The sequence below is a fragment of the Gymnoscopelus braueri genome (genome assembly GCF_963280865.1).
Source record: "Gymnoscopelus braueri genome assembly, chromosome: 7".
In the NCBI taxonomy this organism is placed as follows: domain Eukaryota; kingdom Metazoa; phylum Chordata; class Actinopteri; order Myctophiformes; family Myctophidae; genus Gymnoscopelus; species Gymnoscopelus braueri.
The window spans coordinates 23681427-23699699 of NC_137608.1; the positions used below are offsets into that span (position 1 = coordinate 23681427).

General features: G+C 40.9%; 3 protein-coding genes across 5 annotated transcripts; 2 read left to right on the top strand and 1 right to left on the bottom strand.

The window, feature by feature from the left end:
• Positions 1-1018: 1018 nt before the first annotated feature.
• Positions 1019-2147, top strand: LOC308088952 (fatty acid-binding protein, liver-type-like; the record flags this gene model as incomplete). The annotated part of the gene is made up of 4 exons (XM_080433533.1): positions 1019-1085; positions 1351-1523; positions 1916-2005; positions 2097-2147. 4 exons carry the CDS (start codon positions 1019-1021, stop codon positions 2145-2147), a joined length of 381 nt encoding a protein of 126 aa, XP_080289659.1.
• Positions 2148-2716: 569 nt separating this feature from the next.
• On the bottom strand, positions 2717-17434 carry smyd1b (SET and MYND domain containing 1b). Of its 3 annotated transcripts, none has more exons than XM_080433145.1 (10): positions 17171-17434; positions 15626-15808; positions 13046-13259; positions 12117-12247; positions 11426-11464; positions 10385-10586; positions 7880-7972; positions 7271-7434; positions 6347-6515; positions 2717-2795 (listed from the first exon to the last, which is right to left on the bottom strand). In XM_080433145.1, exons 1-10 carry the CDS (start codon positions 17290-17292, stop codon positions 2748-2750), a joined length of 1365 nt encoding a protein of 454 aa, XP_080289271.1. In that variant the 5' UTR covers positions 17293-17434; the 3' UTR covers positions 2717-2747. The 3 variants fall into 3 exon arrangements, with proteins under 3 accessions (XP_080289271.1, XP_080289269.1, XP_080289270.1); XM_080433143.1 differs by lacking the exon at positions 2717-2795 and adding an exon at positions 5566-6002 and having other exon boundaries at positions 17171-17433; XM_080433144.1 differs by lacking the exons at positions 2717-2795; positions 11426-11464 and adding an exon at positions 5566-6002 and having other exon boundaries at positions 17171-17432.
• On the top strand, positions 3784-5339 carry LOC308088225 (fatty acid-binding protein, liver-type-like; the record flags this gene model as incomplete). The annotated part of the gene is made up of 4 exons (XM_080432632.1): positions 3784-3850; positions 4124-4296; positions 4703-4792; positions 5289-5339. 4 exons carry the CDS (start codon positions 3784-3786, stop codon positions 5337-5339), a joined length of 381 nt encoding a protein of 126 aa, XP_080288758.1.
• Positions 17435-18273: the final 839 nt, after the last annotated feature.

Here is an 18273-nt window from a genome sequence, read left to right on the forward strand (position 1 = left end):
TCTGTTTCTCTTTTAGTCACGCCACACCCCAGGTTGGATTGGGGTCAAACTTTCCATAGTGGTGTGTTATGGTCAGCGGAAACTTTTTGAAACATTTTATACTTTATATTTAACTTTTTAGAACTTTAAACTTGTACACTCATTGGAAGCCTAATAGCTGAAACCTTGTCCAAAAATGGGTCATATAGATGATGATGTCATAGACTGGTGTCCAGGTACTTTGTGTCGCAATAAATGATCTGGGAAACACTGGGTAAACGGGCTAATATGTCCACTTACATTAATGGCTTAGAACAGTGGTTCTCAAAGTGGCGTTCAGGGACCTCCAAGGGGGTCCTTGAAAGGGTTCCAGGGGGTCCCCAGCAAAATAAGGAATAATAAAGATATATTTTGGGGCTTTTATGCCTCTATTCTTTAGAGTGTATAGTAGAGATGGACAGGAAACAGGGAGAGAAAGATGGGGAGAGACGTGCAGCAAAGATCGTCGGGAACGGGACTCGAACCTGCGATGTGCTGTCAAGCTACATTAAAGCCTAATTGCCCAATACTTTGGCTATTTGAAAATAGCCAATCTACAAGCTCATAACATTATGGAATAATTTATACAAATTTTAATAACTTATAAACTTTTTAACAACACTAATTTTCTCTTATGGGTGTCCCTGGCACCAAATCTTTCCAGATGGGGGTCCGTGGCCAAATTATCAATTTGGGGGTTCTTGACATGAAAATGTTTGAGAACCACTGGCTTACAATCATTTAGAATATTATATAATGCCTGTCTACAGACACTGTCACATGACATTACTTTTAAGACGGTAACCTTCTATGATGTTCCTTTTATCCATATTATCTATGTACCATCCCCTCTTTTTGTCCTTTAGACTCTACTTTGAGCTCAGCTAGAAGTGGGTCTCCTAATTGGAGACAGCCGTGGTTAATCATTGCTGAGATGGGAGGCAATAGTATAAAGTAGGCTGGTAGCAGGCTTGTCCAACCTTACTTGTCAGCCACCACCATGTCTTTCTCTGGAAAATACCAGCTGGAGTCTCAGGAGAACTTTGAGTCTTTCATGAAGGCCATTGGTAAGACTTGAAATGTTGTGATCTTCTGTGGATTGTGAAATCCATTGTGCATGGCTTGGCCACCATGAAAATGGACAGATTGATAAAATGGTGAAATGTTGAGACTTGGTCAAATTACTTCAAAGCAACAATGTTTCAATCAAGACTAGACAAGGAATGTGACTGCATTTGTGTCCATTTGGCAGTGCTAAAGAATCAGTTTATGGCTATATTGTATTGAAGCTGGTGACCTTTAGTAAGTCAACCTAAATCTTTTTTTCCCCAGGTCTCCCTGATGAACTCATCCAGAAAGGCAAAGACGTGAAGAGCGTTTCTGAGATTGAGGAGACTGGTGACACCTTTAAAGTAACAGTTACTACTGGCTCAAAGGTCCTTGTTAACAGCTTCACCATTGGACAGGAGGCTGAGCTGGAGACTATCACAGGAGAGAAGTGCAAGGTAACTCAACATTTCACCTCATTAATTTGTTGGGACACTCAAAGTTTGGTCACTTTGTGACAAGTAAAGGGGACAGTGGCTGCATGTCGTCCTATGTAGGAAATTGTGATTCAGACTCATTGGCATAATGTATCACTCAACTGCTTCTGTGCCCTTTTATGATTAACCCATTAAAACATTTTTGATTTTAGCGTTGGCTATTAAAAAATGCCAGATATACAAGCTTGCACTCATTGCAGTGCGTGCCGTGCATCTACTGTTTTTGAGAATGTTTGAAAAATCTTAAGAACTAATTTAGAAGGCATTTGTAGAATCTGTCTCGGGTCTTAATGTGTTAAATAGTTTATGCATTTGACTTGATTTTTGACCAACTGGCTATTGTCTCTCTCTAGGGTGTGGTCATGCGTGAGGGCAACAAGCTGAAGGTTACCCTGAAGGGAATTGACTCCGTCACAGAACTGGTTGGGAACACGATTGTACATGTGAGTAATGGCAACGGGCTGGAGGGTTAGTTTAAATGATTTTATTTTGTATGTCTTTGCTCAATCACACCTGTCACTTCTTTCTTTTCAGACGATGACAGTGGCTGGCATTGTATTGAAGAGGATAAGCAAGCGACTGTAACATTACACTACTTGGATAATAAAAATGATGTAAAGGCAGAACTTTGATCCTTTTTATTTGGGGGGAATGGGTATAATAGGCTGTCAAAGGTAGAGGCAGACCTGTGCTGTAAGGAGCCAAGTGTGTTATAGGTGACACTGAAGCCTTAACAAAAGTGGATACTACTTATAAAGCCCTTTTTTAAATATGCTGCTATCCATGGTTTTAAAAGAACTGCACTCAAGGTTGTGTTAGACCTTTATTTTCAAATGTGTAGCTTACAAAAATGAAAACATCCTTACTCAAAAACAAAGCATTATCCAGGGGAAGCTACTGTACTTCAAACTTATAATGGGATTTCTTCTTGTAGTTAATTTCGATGGGGTAGTAGAGGGGTGGAGACACTGGGGGCAGAGGGGGAGAACACCAGCTAGACTCTCAACTGGTGACACGTTCACCATGTAATGCAGAATCTGCTTAGCCACTGGACACCCACTGGATGTCTTGGATTTATTTTCTCTTTTGATGAAAGAGGTTCTTAATTCCGTCTTCTACAGTAGGTTCGTTCATCATGGACATTGGTCTGTTCTTTAGCGCCGCCTCTCTCATCTGGTAGTAAACCTACTCGTTCTGTTTGAACATCCTCAACTCTGTCTGGAGGCGTATTTGCTAGGGTGGGAAAGGGGCCAGAGATTAGTGTCATTAGTTGCCACACTGGAAAAGATGTCCCCATGGTCTCTACTGTAAGGGCTTAACGGATACTACAGTGAAATCACAGCCATGGGACGACTCGGGATGCTTTTATGCAACGGTGTTTTGTGGCTGCTGTCCCGCCAGTTTCAACTGATGCTAATGTGAACACTTTTGACAACTGGGAGATTTGTGCTGTCCTGGTCCCAAACAAACCTGACAACCAGGGGCATTGCTTAACCCCTATTCTTACGAAAAAATTGCCACAATAGTCTACAATCTCACAATGTGGGCATGTTGTGAGCTTATACATAAGCTATTTTGAATTGGGGGGCGGGGACAAATTTAGAAAACTTGGTTGTCTCAGCTATTTTCATTTGTTAAACCGTTTCTGACACATTTTGAACATTTGTCCAACTATGGATACAAAGGTTAAAGATATTTGGGGTCTTTTCTGCCTTATTTTTTTGATGAGGAACAGTTTAACCATACTTTATACTTTGGCTATTTGAAAATCGCCAATCTACAAGCTCATAACATTAAGGAATAATTTATACAGATTTTGATAAACTTTTTAACAACACAAATGTTCTCTTATGGGTGTCCCTGGCTCAAAATCTTTCCAGATGGAGGGTCTGTGGCCAAATTATCAATTTGGGGGTTCTTGAAATGAAAATGTTTCAGAACCACTTGCTTACAATCATTTAGAATATTATATAATTGTCTACAGACACTGTCACATGACATTACCTTTAAGACGGTTACCTTCTATGTTCCTTTTATCCATATGATCTATGTACCATCCCCTCCTTTTTGTCCTTTAGACTCTACTTTGAGCTCAGCTAGAAGTGGGCTGGCCCAGCCCTAAATGGATACAGCGTGGTTAATAATTGCTGAGGTGGTAGGCAATAGTATAAAGTAGGCTGGTAATGCCAGGCTTGACCTACCTTTCTTGTCTGCCACCACCATGTCTTTCTCTGGAAAATACCAGCTGGAGTCTCAGGAGAACTTTGAGTCTTTCATGAAGGCCATTGGTAAGACTTGAAATGTTGTGATCTTCTGTGGATTGTGAAATCCAAAGGAAATTGTACTGCATGGCTTGGCCACCATGAAAATGGACAGATTGATAAAATGGTGAAATGTTGAGACTTGGGCAAATTACTTTAAAGCAACAATGATTCAATCAAGACTAGAAAAGGAATGCGACTGCATTTGTGTCCATTTGGCAGTGCTAAAGAATCAGTTTATGGCTATATTGAATTGAAGCTGGTGACCTTTAATAAGTAAACCTAAATGTTTTTTCCCAGGTGTCCCTGATGAACTCATCCAGAAAGGCAAAGACGTGAAGAGCGTTTCGGAGATTGAGGAGACTGGTGACACCTTTAAAGTAACAGTTACTACTGGCCCAAGGGTCATGGCTAACATCTTCACCATTGGACAGGAGGCTGAGCTGGAGACCATCACAGGAGAGAAGGTCAAGGTAACGCAACATTTCACCTCATTAATTTGTTGGGCTACTCAAAGTTTGGTCACTTTGTGCCATGTAAAGGGGACAGTGGCTGCATGTCGTCCTATGTGACAAGGACATTGTGATTCAGACTCATTGGCATAATGTATCACTCAACTGCTTCTGTGCCCTTTTCTGATTAACCCATTAAAAGATTTTTGATTTTAGCGTTGGCTATTAAAAAATGCCAGATATACAAGCTTGCACTCATTGCAGTGCGTGACGTGAATCTACTGTTTTTGAACATTTTTTGAAAAATCTTAAGTGTTTAGAATACTGATTTAGAAGGCATTTGTAGAATCTGTCCCGGGTCTTAATGTGTTAAATTGTTTATGCATTTGACTAGATTTTTGACCAACTGGCTATTGTCTCTCTCTAGGGTGTGGTTACGCGTGAGGACAACAAGCTGAAGGTTAGCCTGAAGGGAATTGACTCTGTTACAGAACTGGTTGGGGACACGATTGTCCAAGTGAGTAATGGCAATGGGCAGGAGGGTTAGTTTAAATGATTTGTATTAGGGGTGTGCCGATACACTAATTTCACGAAACGATACGATACGATATTGGGCTCACAACTTCGATACGATACGCACTTTTTTATTATAAAAGTATATAGGGGGGAGAAAAAAATTAAATGCAAACAAATAATTCTGTTTTTGCATTATTCAGACATGCAAACTTGTAGCTTTTCAGCTACAATAGCCGTTTTGAATCCAAATAGGGCAATAGTGTGACACCTGACCCAAAAAATACCTTTTCACCTCGGGGCTGTTTGCATGCCTGATTATTATTATTGAAAAAAATAATATATATATATATATTTTTTTTTTCAAAACGATTTTTTTTCCCCCAAAACGATACATATCGTCACGTAAACGTATCGCGATATATCGCGGGACGATATATCGGCACACCCCTAATTTGTATGTCTTGGCTCAATCACACCTGTCACTTCTTTCTTTTCAGACGTTGACAGTGGCTGGCATTGTATTCAAGAGGATAAGCAAGCGAATGTAACATTACACTACTTGGATAATAAAAATGAAGTAAAGGCAGAACTTTGATCCTTTTATTTGGGGGGAATGGGTATAATAGGCTTTCAAAGGTAGAGGCAGACCTGTGCTGTAAGGAGCCAAGTACGTTATAGGTGACACTGGAGCCTTAACAAAAGTGGATGCTACTTATAAAGCCCTTTTAAATATGCTGCTATCCATGGTTTTAAAAGAACTGCACTCAATTTTGTGTTAGACCTTTATTTAATCAAATGTGTAGCTTACAAAAATGAAAACATCCTTACTCAAAAACAAAGCATTATCCAGGGGAAGCTACTGTACTTCAAACATATAATGGGATTTCTTCTTGTTGTCAATTTCGATGGGGTAGTAGAGGGGTGGAGACACTGGGGGCAGAGAGGGAGATCACCAGCTAGACTCCCAACTGGTGACACGTTGACCATGTAATGCAGAATCTGCTTAGCCACTGGACACCCACTGGATGTCTTGGATTGTGATTCTATTTTCTCTTCCTTTGATGAAAGAGGTTCTTAATTCCGTCTTCCACAGTAGGTTCGTTCATCATGGACATTGGTCTGTTCTTAAGCGCCGCCTCTCTCATCTGGTAGTAAACGTATTCGTTCTGGCGGAACATCCTTATCTCCATCTCTGTCTGTTGGCGTATTTGCTAGGGGGAAAAGAGGCCAGAGATTAGTGTCATTAGTTACCACACTGGAAAAGATGTCCCATGGTCTCTACTGTTAACGGATACTACAGTGAAATCACAGCCATGGGACGACTCAATATGTTTGATTTGCATGAATGTTTCAGAAATATCAAGAATTGGCCAAATATTTTCAAAATCTTTTGAAAATAGTTGATCTGCAAGCGCAGTTTGTAGATCTGCTATTTTCAAATAGCCAATGTGTATAGGGTTAAAGTGGTTAAACCTTTGATGCTATATTAACACATTTTGCTGGGGGACCCTCTCCCACTTTGAGAGGCACTGCTGTAAAGAGGCCCGGTGCTTACCTCCAGGTCCTTGACGATGGGATGTGTGGCACCATGGGTGACCAACATGATGCCATAGGCCTTGCAGATCATCCCATGGCCAACTTCTATGCGCCCAGCCTGCCAGTGGGTCACACCTGCCCGCATGGCGGCCATACCCAGGGCTGCGTTGTTGGCGGGATACAATTTCCTGTGAGAAGGGTTGAAATTAAGGCATGTGCACAAATGCTTGTTACCACCATTTTTATTTAAAAAAAAATATTAAATCAATTTCTGGCTTCTAGATTACATTTCGTCAAGATATGACGAATAGACCAGTGGTGGAAAAAGTACTCTCATTTCTTACTTAAGGTTAAGTATCAATACTGAAATATAGAAATTCTTTGTTACAAGTAAACCGGAATTCAAAATGTACTTGAGTAAAAGTACAAAAGTTATGGCATCATAATGTACTTAAAGTACCAAAAGTAAAAGTACTCAAAAGTTTTCAAATGTATAAAGATCTTTTGAAAATAGCCGAACAATGCTCACAATGCGTTGCATCGCGATGCATTGTGAGTTTGTAGATCGGCTATTTTCAAATGTATATAGGGCTGTAGTGGTTAATGTTTTATAATAATCAAAATCTACAAAGTAACTAAAGCTTTCAAATAATTGTAGTAAAAGTGCAATATTTGCCTCTGAGATGTAGTGAAGTAAAAGTACTGAAAATTTGAAATACTCCAGTAAAGTAAAAATACCTCAAAACTGTTCTTAATTAAAGTACTTGAGTAGATGTACTTAGTTACTTAACACCCCTTGTTTCCAGTTAAACACTGCTGCTGAGCCAATCAAATGAAACTATGAGAAACTTGATGCGGAACAGGAAATGTTTATTCCACATTCTGGAAATAGGAACTACGGTTGTGCTCAAAGCCTACTCTATCCTTTATGGTCCGTACTCACAAGTATCCCTCCACCATTTTGCGTGAATATTCTGCGGCATCGTTGTTGAACTGCAGGTAGGCCTGCACTTCACTATACGTGTTCCATATTCTCAGCAAGTAGATGTGAGTGTTCGCCAAAACCGGCTCTACCTTCTCTATGCATTCACCGCATATCTTCACCACCTGAGGAAAAGATAGGTAGAAAGAAAACAGAATCCAAAGTAGTGGGACGGATGAGCGTGAGCTGATGAGCAATAAGCAACATGGCTGAAAAATGTATTTCTTGTCTTCAGTCATCTGAAATTTTGTTTAAAAAGATTTTCATGTGGTAGCCTAATGCGATTGGGGGTGATATAGTGCAGTGGTCCTCACAGGGGTAAATGATTGAGAATTTGGAACTGAATGGAACCTTATACGGCTCTCTAACACAGAGTTTATATGTGGAACCAAACTGGTTCCATTGGTACGCTCTCAGTTAAATGAAAAGTGAAGATTTGACATTGTAGATTGGGATCCCTGAGAGAAAAATTGCATATCAAACTATATCAAAAACGGTTCAGAATCACTGATCTATTCTAGGGGAATCTGTGTCCATTTTGCATAGCTGTCATTTTAAGCTCTACTGTACCTGTCCGTATTCACCCTCTAAACGAGCCTTTTCCATCTTCTGCATCATCTGGAAGCAATACTCTGTTGCTTCCTTCACTTGCTCTTCGGGTATCTGAATATGGGGAAAGGGAGAGAGTCTGTGATGCAAAAATAATGCTTGATTGAAGGCATGAAGCCTAATTCAGACCAAAGATTCTCGACAAGACAAAACCGTTTTATATACTTCATTGTATAATGGCGTCGAGCACTGACAATAGCAGATCTACAAGCTCACAACACGTCGCACCTGTGACGTGTTGAGAGCTTATAGATCTCCCATTGTCAGTGCTCGACACCATTATACGGCAGAGCATAAATTAAGCATTAAGGTGTGGAGAAAAATCACAGTGGTGTGAATGATCCCTGAGTTTATCACATATCTGAAATATCTGCAAGTTATAGGATTTTTTTTGTTCTTCATAAGATATCACATAGCGAAAATTGCAGATCTATAGGATCAAAACGAATCGCATAGTGACGTGTTGTAAGCTTGTAGATCAGTTATTTTGAGTTTTGTGATTAAGTATATTGACAATATGCTAGCGAATCTTTTCATTATAGGTGACAATACCATTATATTCACACTGAAATACACCATGAAAAGAAATATGGACATACCATAACATAGTAAAGGCAGAAAAACCTTTACATAGATGCAAATTAAAGCCTATTAATAAAAGTTTTCATCTGGATTATTAGCTTTGTCATTCAAACTTGATTCCAAAGTCTTTGATAACCTTTATCTTGAGATGACCTTTAAACTGACTAAAGAGTCATGGTACATCAATGCTCTTTCACTTCTTATCAGTGTATTCTTTAAGCAGTATCACTTTAACCCCGGAGTCCCTAAATTAGGCAAGACATTGCAGGCTACATAAAACAAAACCCTAATAACAACAAGAAAAAATAGCAAAGCTAATGTACAACATAGATACAAAATCTAATATACAGCTCATAACATGTTGCAATGCAATGCGTTGTGAACTTGTAGACCGGTTTTATTTGAATAGTCAAAGTATAAAGTTGGGCTTAAGTGGTTAATGGTAACAATTCTTTTCTTTAACCAGAGACAATTATGAAATGGAAAAGAAACAGGTGGTTGTTAACAACCCTCCCCCGCTTGAATGAGTTGAACCCTAGCTGTTGACAATCCCTGGCACACACTAATAATAACTCTAGACATAGAAGACATACCCCTCTCTGTCTCTCTATCTATCTGTCACTCACTTACTCACTCGGACGCACACACACACACACAAACACACACACGCGCGCACACACACACGCGCACACACACACACGCACACACGCGCACACGCACACGCACACGCACACGCACGCACACACACACACACACACACACACACACACACACACACACACACACACACACACACACACACAATGGACTGGATAATTGTGTTGACAGAACTGTAATGCCTTCTATTTCAAACAGTATGGTCATGAAAGGTCATAAGGTAAGACACGTGTAAAGTATTATGTAACAGTTACATCATGCCACTGATTAGTCTCTCTCGCTGCAGTAGCCAGCTGATTAGATAGATAGCTAACGTCTGGGGCGCATCTCTTTAGAAGTGGTTAAGGACATGAACTGCCCAACCACAGACTTCTGTCACAGCACAGCAAGTCAGAGTGATGCCTGGACTTTTCCTCTGGCTAAACGCAGACATGCTGACTTGTGATCAGACCCTCCATTGTAAGACGGTGGGTCTATATGCTCTCATGCAACAGTTAATCGACTAATTGATTTAATCGATTATAATAAATCATCGATTTTCCCAAAATAGTGCATGTAGCAGATGTACAAGCTCACAAGTAAACTCACAAGTAACGATACCATTGTACAACGATGTATAAAATAGGGCTTAATCAGTTAATCAGACTATCAAATTAGTAGTTGATAAAAAGATGGGGTTTTTTTCGTGTTGATTCGTTGATATATAATATAACAGCAAAGGATTTTGTTTTATGTCCTGTCCCAAAAGAGAGAGAGGTAAAAATTGCTACTGTAACACCGGGGACTTGAACCATGGTCTCCAAAAACACAAACCCAACAACACAGCTGAATCCCAGTTGGCAACTAAAGGGGAGAATATTGGGCTTATGAGCTTTGGCTCATTGTCAACCAGTAGGCGTCCTCCTACCAGACAGAGTCTAAAGTTCTCAATGGAAGAGCGGGGAGACCTCTCCAACCACTGCAGATGTACTAGTTTAGTTATATTGTATTAACATAAGATTGGTTAGAATGCAATTGTATTCATTCAAATAAGTCCTGGATTCTAGCTTTAAATAGTTTATGTGCGACCACACAACCCCCCCATACCCCACCCACCCCACATTTGCCTTTCTGTGTTTTTACCACCCAAGCCAGCAGTAAAAAGGTTGAAGACAGTTTTAGTATGTTTGTTCTGTGTATAATACGGCTGTTAACAACAATAAAAAAAGACAATCTTTGAGCACAAACCTTTTCTTCTCCTTCTTCCACTTCCTTTCCTGCCAGCTTCAAGTCGTCTTTAAAGTGGTCCTTGCATGACTGACACGTGCAGTCAAAGAAGTACTGGTTCTTCAGTTGCTTTTGCCGGTCCTCTGTCAGGGTCAGAAAGTCCACATAGGCCACCGTCAGCTCCTCTCCCTCTGAGATCTTACCCAGGGCCCGCAGCTCGATCCTGGGGAAGGGTTCAAAACAGAGAGGGCACTTAGGAATTCATGCAGGGTGAGGGGCTGTCTTGTTTGGTTTTCATGATCCCACATGTATTTTCTCCTATTATTTGAGGGAACTGATTTGCCCACAGCAATCAGTTCCATAACATTGCTTGCTTTCAATTCTAGCAGTTCAGATGAGAGACAGAGGACACCTAGAGGAACCTCTGCATACTGTACTTTTCAGAGGGTTGAGTTCATTAATATTATTCATTAATATTATTAATTAACTTTTGAAGCTACATTCCTGGGAATAGTCTGCATAGAAAATTGCTGTTTCTATCAGTTATTTTGTCAGCTACCGGCACTGGTACAACAAAGTATAAAGGCTTTGCACACTCACACAACACTCTGTGTAGCAGCTATGCTAGTGCAGAGAGAGAGAGAGAGACACACACACATAAACAAGACAGAAAACGCAACAGACGGAAGTCATGAAAGACCAAACATGAAAAGAAAGTTGATAGACAGTGGAAGAGAGCCATGAAATATAAGGAGGAAGCAGGGACAGCTAATGCTACGGAAGGTCATCTAGGTTATTATCCCCCTGTGTGATGCTAAATTAGATAGGGCAAAGGTTAGAGCATTCAAATAGCAAGCTATATGGTGATGCATTCATAGAGCATCGGGGCATCAAGTGATGCAAGTGAAGCAAGTGATGGAAAGGAAGGGGTGGTGAGTATGCTGATAGTTATGTACAGTAGTTAGGTGTTTTATGTGAGGGACTTTGATCTAAATGGGAATGTTTTGATGGATTATTATACATATGAACGGGGCCAAGGTGGAGGAGGTGGAGGTAACGCACCTCCGTTGAGAGTGATACATAGTATTCAGAGCTGATTGACTGAAAGACAAAGCAGGAAGCAGTTTACACCAAACACAACCAGACTGCACACAACACATTCACATACACTATATATGTATACAAGTTGCATACCAAACACACACGCACGCACGCATGCACGCATGCACGCACGCACGCACGCACGCACGCACGCAAGCACGCACGCACGCACGCACGCACGCACGCACGCACACGCAGATGCAGACGCAGACACAGTCACACACGCACGCACACACACACACACACCACACACTCACACACACACACACACACACACACACACACACACACACACACACACACACACACACACACACACACACACACACACACACACACACACACACACACACACACACACACACACGCGCACACACACACTCACTGCAAAAGCATTTACATTTTAGATTGTTTCAGACAAACAGGATTCTTAAGGCTATTAGGATATGCAAAAATAATAATAATAATATATGTTACAGTACAAGTGACAAAAACGGAACGGGGAGCGCCGGGAAGCTGTTACTTTCGACAAGCGACACTTCATATAAATGAAGCTTAGCTTCAGTAGAAATATTGATCGATCAAAACAGATCATGGATATTGCTGAACAGAACTATCGGCCTCAACAACAGTAAAAAGGTGTTGTACATACTTGCCGTGGTTAATGATAACAGTGCAGTTGGGCCAGCAGTCGTGGTTGATGAGACACAGGTTAGGGAACAGACCCACACCGACTGCATTAAGACCCCGCTGGTCACTCACACCGAAGCCATTGCAGTTGACCTGAGGGACAAAGCAGAGGAATTATAGATAACTGCACAGTACAATAATTTAACTCAGAGAGTGTAAAGATGTAATCAATTGGACCCGTAAGGTCCATTTGGTTCATCTGTACACACTCTGAGTGACAAATGGATAAATTCATTAGTTTTCTGTGCCCTAATATAAATGCCCAGAATAAGTTGAAAGTTGAAAGTGGTTAAAAGAGCATGGACATCGACATGAAAATAAGAATGGAAATATGACATTTCTGATATAATCCTAGATATAATAGATTACTATTTCCATGCATTTGATGTATTACCTCGTGTTTTCCTTGCTTACTGTGAATCACTCTAGATTAAGAGCGTCTGCTAAATGCCTAAATTGTAATCAGGCGATTGATAATTGTGACAGTCTTAGGCACAAAGATGGTAGTGTGCTGCTGCAGTTCAGTGAATTAATGACAGACAGACAGACAGACAGACAGACAGACAGACAGACAGACAGACAGACAGACAGACAGACAGACAGACAGACAGACAGGTAGGTAGGTAGGTAGGTAGGTAGGTAGGTAGGTAGGTAGGTAGGTAGGTAGGTAGGTAGGTAGGTAGGTAGGTAGGTAGGTAGGTAGGTAGGTAGGTAGGTAGGTAGGTAGGTAGGTAGGTAGGTAGGTAGGTAGGTGGTAGGTAGGTAGGTAGGTAGGTAGGTAGGTAGGTAGGTAGATAGATAGATAGATAGATAGATAGATAGATAGATAGATAGATAGATAGATAGATAGATAGATACTGTAGATAGATAGATATGGCATGAACAACGCACCACTCCTAGGAGGTGTGAGACGTCGTTGGTGTTGTGCTGCTTGGAGCTGCGCGGCCAGAAGTCCAGGAAGTTGTGGATGTCGACCCTGAGCTCCTTATGGTCATCCTCAGGCATGTCCGCCACGTGGTCTTCCAGCTCCTCCACCGTGGTCAGCTGCGTGTCGGACACTACGCCGCCTTCCTTGTCGAGACGCCAGAAGATACGAGCCACCAGGCTGGGCAGAATTAAGGGAAGAAGAACGAAAGACACATCACTTCAGGCCCAGTGGTGTAAAAGTAACTAAGTACATTTACTCAAGTACTGTACTTTATGTAAAATGTTGAGGTATTTTTACTCTGTTGGAGTATTTCCAATTTTCAGTACTTTTACTTCTACTCCACTATATCTCAGAGGAAAATTTTGTACTTTTACTCCACTACAATTATTTGAAAACTTGAGTTACTAGTTACTTTGCAGATATAAATTATTATATTATAAAACATACATTACCCTTTAGCCCTATTTTATACATAGGCTATTTGAAAGTAGCAGATCTACAATCTCACAATGCATCGACGCGTTGTGAGCTTGTAGATCTGCTACTTTTACTTTTGGTACTTTAAGTATATTTTGATGCCAATACTTTTGTACTTTTCCTCAAGTACATTTTGAATTCCGGACTTTTACTTGTAACTGAGTATTTCTACATTGCAGCATTGATACTTTTATTTAAGTAAAACATTTGAGTACTTTTTCCACCACTGCATATGCCTACACTACTCCCCACAGGGCTCATGAACAATGGTAGCTGTAAGTAACATTATAGGGTAACGAAGCTTCTATCTCGCACATTAATTTCAGTTTTTTTCCTAAGCTTGTAACAAATTCATACACACTAATGCCGATGTATTAGTATCTACATTTCACTATTATTTTTCAAAATATCCCATGCACCGGTAGAGGATGCTGCAGCTTCTGATTTTAAGCTAATATTTATGTTGCAAAAATAGCATTTTAATACTAATAAGTTATAACATTGTGGAATTCATTTAGCCTAACCGCTTCCATTTCTGCCGATTGTCTTTTTGAGCTTCATTTGAGGAGGAACACACAACAAATACAAAAAGCAATATTTTACTTTAACTTGTAATTCAAATAATAAGTGATATGTGGTATATCAATTTCTGAAAGGAACCTCAACAATGATCCGGAATGATGACTTATTAACAGTGGTGGAAGTACTAATTTTGTTTTACTTAAGTAAAAGTATCAATACCACAATGTAGAAATACTCTGTTACAAGTAAAAGTCCTGTGTTACAAGTAAAAGTCTTGTATTCAACATTTACTTGAATAAAAGTACAAAAGTATTGGCATCAATATGTACTTTAAAGGGACACTTCACCAAAAAAAAACTTTGTTTCAATGGATTAGTCACCCCATGGAGACTTGAATTCATGGATATTTCTTTCGTTTTTTGTCTCATTCCTAAGACAATAATTTGATGACCGGCAGCGGTTCCGGTAGGAGACACAACGAGTCTCTGTTGTGTCTCCTACCGGAACCGATGCCTACCGGTCCGCTGGTCATCAAATTATTGTCTTAGGAATGAGACAAAAACTAAAAAATATCCATGAATTCAAGTCTTCATGGGGTGACTAATCCATTGAAACAAAGTTTTTTTGGGGTGAAGTGACCCTTTAAGTACATATTGAAGCTCACAATGTGTTGCGAGCTTGTAGATCTGCTATTTTCAAATGGCCGAAATATATATATACAGCTGAAGTGGTTAGTGTGTTTTGTAATAATAATAAGAATCTAACTAGTAACTAAAGTTTTCAATAAATTGTAATGGCAATATTTTCCTCTGAGATGTAATGCAGTAGACGTGTAAAGTATTGAGAGTAGGAAATACTACTGTAGTAAAAAATACCACAAAAGTGTACTTAAGCACAATACTTGAGTAAATGTACTTTCCAGCACTGCTTAAGCACTAATTGGACTGATCGGTGTGAAACTTCGCACGGACACTCCCAGTAGGCCAATGGAGGATTTGAACCACAGTCTCCACAGTGGTGGGCAGGAACTTTACCCCTGCATCACTTGGACACCCCGCTGTAGTGGTAAATCTGTTTGGTTTCAACGTATCTAACCATAATAATAAAGGGCTTGTCTTCTCTGCCTCAGTCAGAGACATACATGACTACTGACCTGTCTGTCTGATGTCCTTCTCCTGTGATATCTCCTGTGATATCATACAATCTTATACAAACTTAAGTGTCTCCATCTGCCTCGGCATCTTGATGCAGAATTCCTCAATATTAGCTAATGCTTAGTTAATGATTACAACACTTAATTTGTGTTCAGTGCTGTGGTGGGTTGGCTTTTGTTCAGCTGCCCATTTAGTTGTGAACTAAGAAGAAATCATGCTTAATAAGTCATCATTCCTGATCATGTACTTTCCTCAGTTAATGCTTTAACTAATGTGTTGCTCATGCCCGAGACACTGTGATATCATGTACATTCCTGATTATTCATAAGCATGCATGAATTCATGCAACTGAGTCCCCCCACACACACGTTTTGCTCTCGCCCTGCTTACCGGATGCTCTCATTGGGTACCTTGCCAACGCCGTACGTCTTAATGGCGCCACATTCGTTCTTGTGTTCGTCCCAGGCGGCACGCTGGCAGGTACGGTCACAGTAATGGGCAAATTTACACTGGCCACACCGCTGGAGCTTCGGCTGACTGCGGAAACAGCTGTGGCAGATGCGGTCTGCTAGGCTACATGTGGGAGGAAAGAAAGAAGCCATAAGAATAGGCATATTTTTAAGGATTTAGGATTGAGTGATGGAAGGGTTCCAGAGGTGGAGAGGTAGCTAAAGTAAGTAAAAACATGGTGCTGTTGGTCCCATTTTGTCTTCTATAAATAAACACACAGGCAGGAACCAATTCAACTCTTATCAAGGTGTGAATGACATACGACCAAATGGTGACACCTCTATCCTCCCATCCCCCAAGGACAAAATGCATCACAGATGCATTCTTTCTCCTCTCCTCTGTTTCAAAACACTGATCAACCTCAATCTGAAATTGATGTTCTGTGCCCCTGACAATTTTGTTTTGTATTATTGCAATCTAAAAAAATATTCTGACAACATGTACAGTTCAAAACAGAGGACGAAAACACAGACCTGTATTTGTGAGGTGCTGGCCAACGTGGCTCAATCAAAGTAAAAAATGAGTTTCTGCACAGATTTAATTAGAAAAAGACCAACACTTCATCAGCCTTAACCCTGTGACGAAGGCAGCACAGACAGCTGGAAAGCTATTTTTCAAAATAAAAGTGTGTGTCAGAATAGTGAGTGTGTGGCAATTCGCATGATGTACAATCAAGACATGTAGACATTCCTTTAAGCCAAAACATCTTTTCATAACAGGGTCCCTAGGCTGTAATAATTTGAAATGGGGTCCATAACCTAATGAAAGTGAATTTGGCTCTCTGTGGCATAAAAAAGGTTGAAAACCCCTGGACACGCAAATCTCCAGGTAGGAAAATGTTAATTATAACATTTCTTCATAGACATGAGATACTTGGGGTATTTTCTTCTCACGTGTCATCAACACGAGGAGAGTCCATTCATTATGGTTTAGATAATGAATTAACTGCATGCAGGAACAAATCTCAGGAGATATACCTCAGTTCAAGAGGCCTGGTGTGTGTGTGTGTGTGTGTGTGTGTGTGTGTGTGTGTGTGTGTGTGTGTGTGTGTGTGTGTGTGTGTGTGTGTGTGTGTGTGTGTGTGTGTGTGTGTGTGTGTGTGTGTGTGTGTGCGCGCGTGTGCGTGTGCGTGTGCGTGTGCGTGTGCGTGTGTGTGTGTGTGTGTGTGTGTGTGACCATGAAACTGCACGATTGACTGGATCTCTACTGTAGAAAATCTTACCAATCCTAATTCAGATGAGATTAAATCACAGTTTGAAAAAGCTTGTATCAAATTATTAACTGCACTACCCTTGTTAAGCATCCATTTTATGGAAAGAAGTGAGCAAACACGACCACAACTCAGCTGCCCATCGCTAAACCTGAACACATGACTGAAAACGATGAGCAAACACGTGCACGTACAACAAGCCATATATACCGTACCTGTCAAATACCACAGCGGCAAGGGCAGGCTCTGCGAAAAGAACTTCTCCGGCCCAAAAATCCTTGGTGACCTTCAGACCTCTCCCTTTTCCAGGTGAGTCAAATACCTCAATGTTCTCCATGATAAGCTGTGCTGGTTCCAGAGAGATGACCAGTCAGTCCAGCAGATGAGAGCAGAAGAGCGTCAGAGGCAGGAATGAGAGGCTACTACTGTTCAAGGGGTTGGTGGTTAGTTGAGCTACTCCTACTATCTGTGTCCTCTTATCCTCCAGCATGACAACTGCACATTCCCAACCAAAAGGTCTTAAAATAGCCCATCACCCCCGTGAAGGGTGCCAAGTGACAGAAAAGGGATGAGGTGACATTTGCATCGCCAATGAGGAACAAATTGTCCTGAAAAGAGGGGTCAAATTGTCTTTCGCCTCTATTCAACTGCCAATCTAAGGACCCCTCTGTGATTTAACAACTATTTCATACATCCCTAGTTCATATCAAATTAACAAACAGAACCTCCCCACCCCTACCATGAGTTGGTAGGTGCGAGGTCCTGTGGGGTATTTTTGTCCCTCAGCTGGGCCTGTCTGTCAGGGGTCGGCCATGGTGACGTTGGACAGCTGCTGGTGGCTTGACAGAGACAGGGCTACACCCCATCTGTCGCTCCATTCACTTCTGGCAAGTTCTCTACGCTTCTCTCTCTCACTTTTCTGAATACCCCCCCTCCTCCCCCCTCGCTCTCGTTCTTTCTGTCTAAATTTAATTCTAATTGGGGTGTGTGGAAAAAAATCCTAGACTACTATCCATAAGCCATGGCTGTAGTTGGCATAGTACTACCAGGGTTGCCAGATCTGTTTATTATAATTTCCCCGCAAGAATTTCCCCGCAAGATATTTGAAAATAGCCGATCTACAAGCTCACACGCGACGCGTTGTGAGCTTGTAGATCTGCTATTTTCAAATAGCCCATAGTCGCTTCTTTTGGGCTGTTTTTTCCTAGACCTGGTTGCTTGTTTCTCTCACAGAATCTGGCAACACTGAGTACTACAGCCATGGCATAGTTGAGGACTCTGAGATCTGGTTGCTCTTTGGCCAATACCTGGAACATCA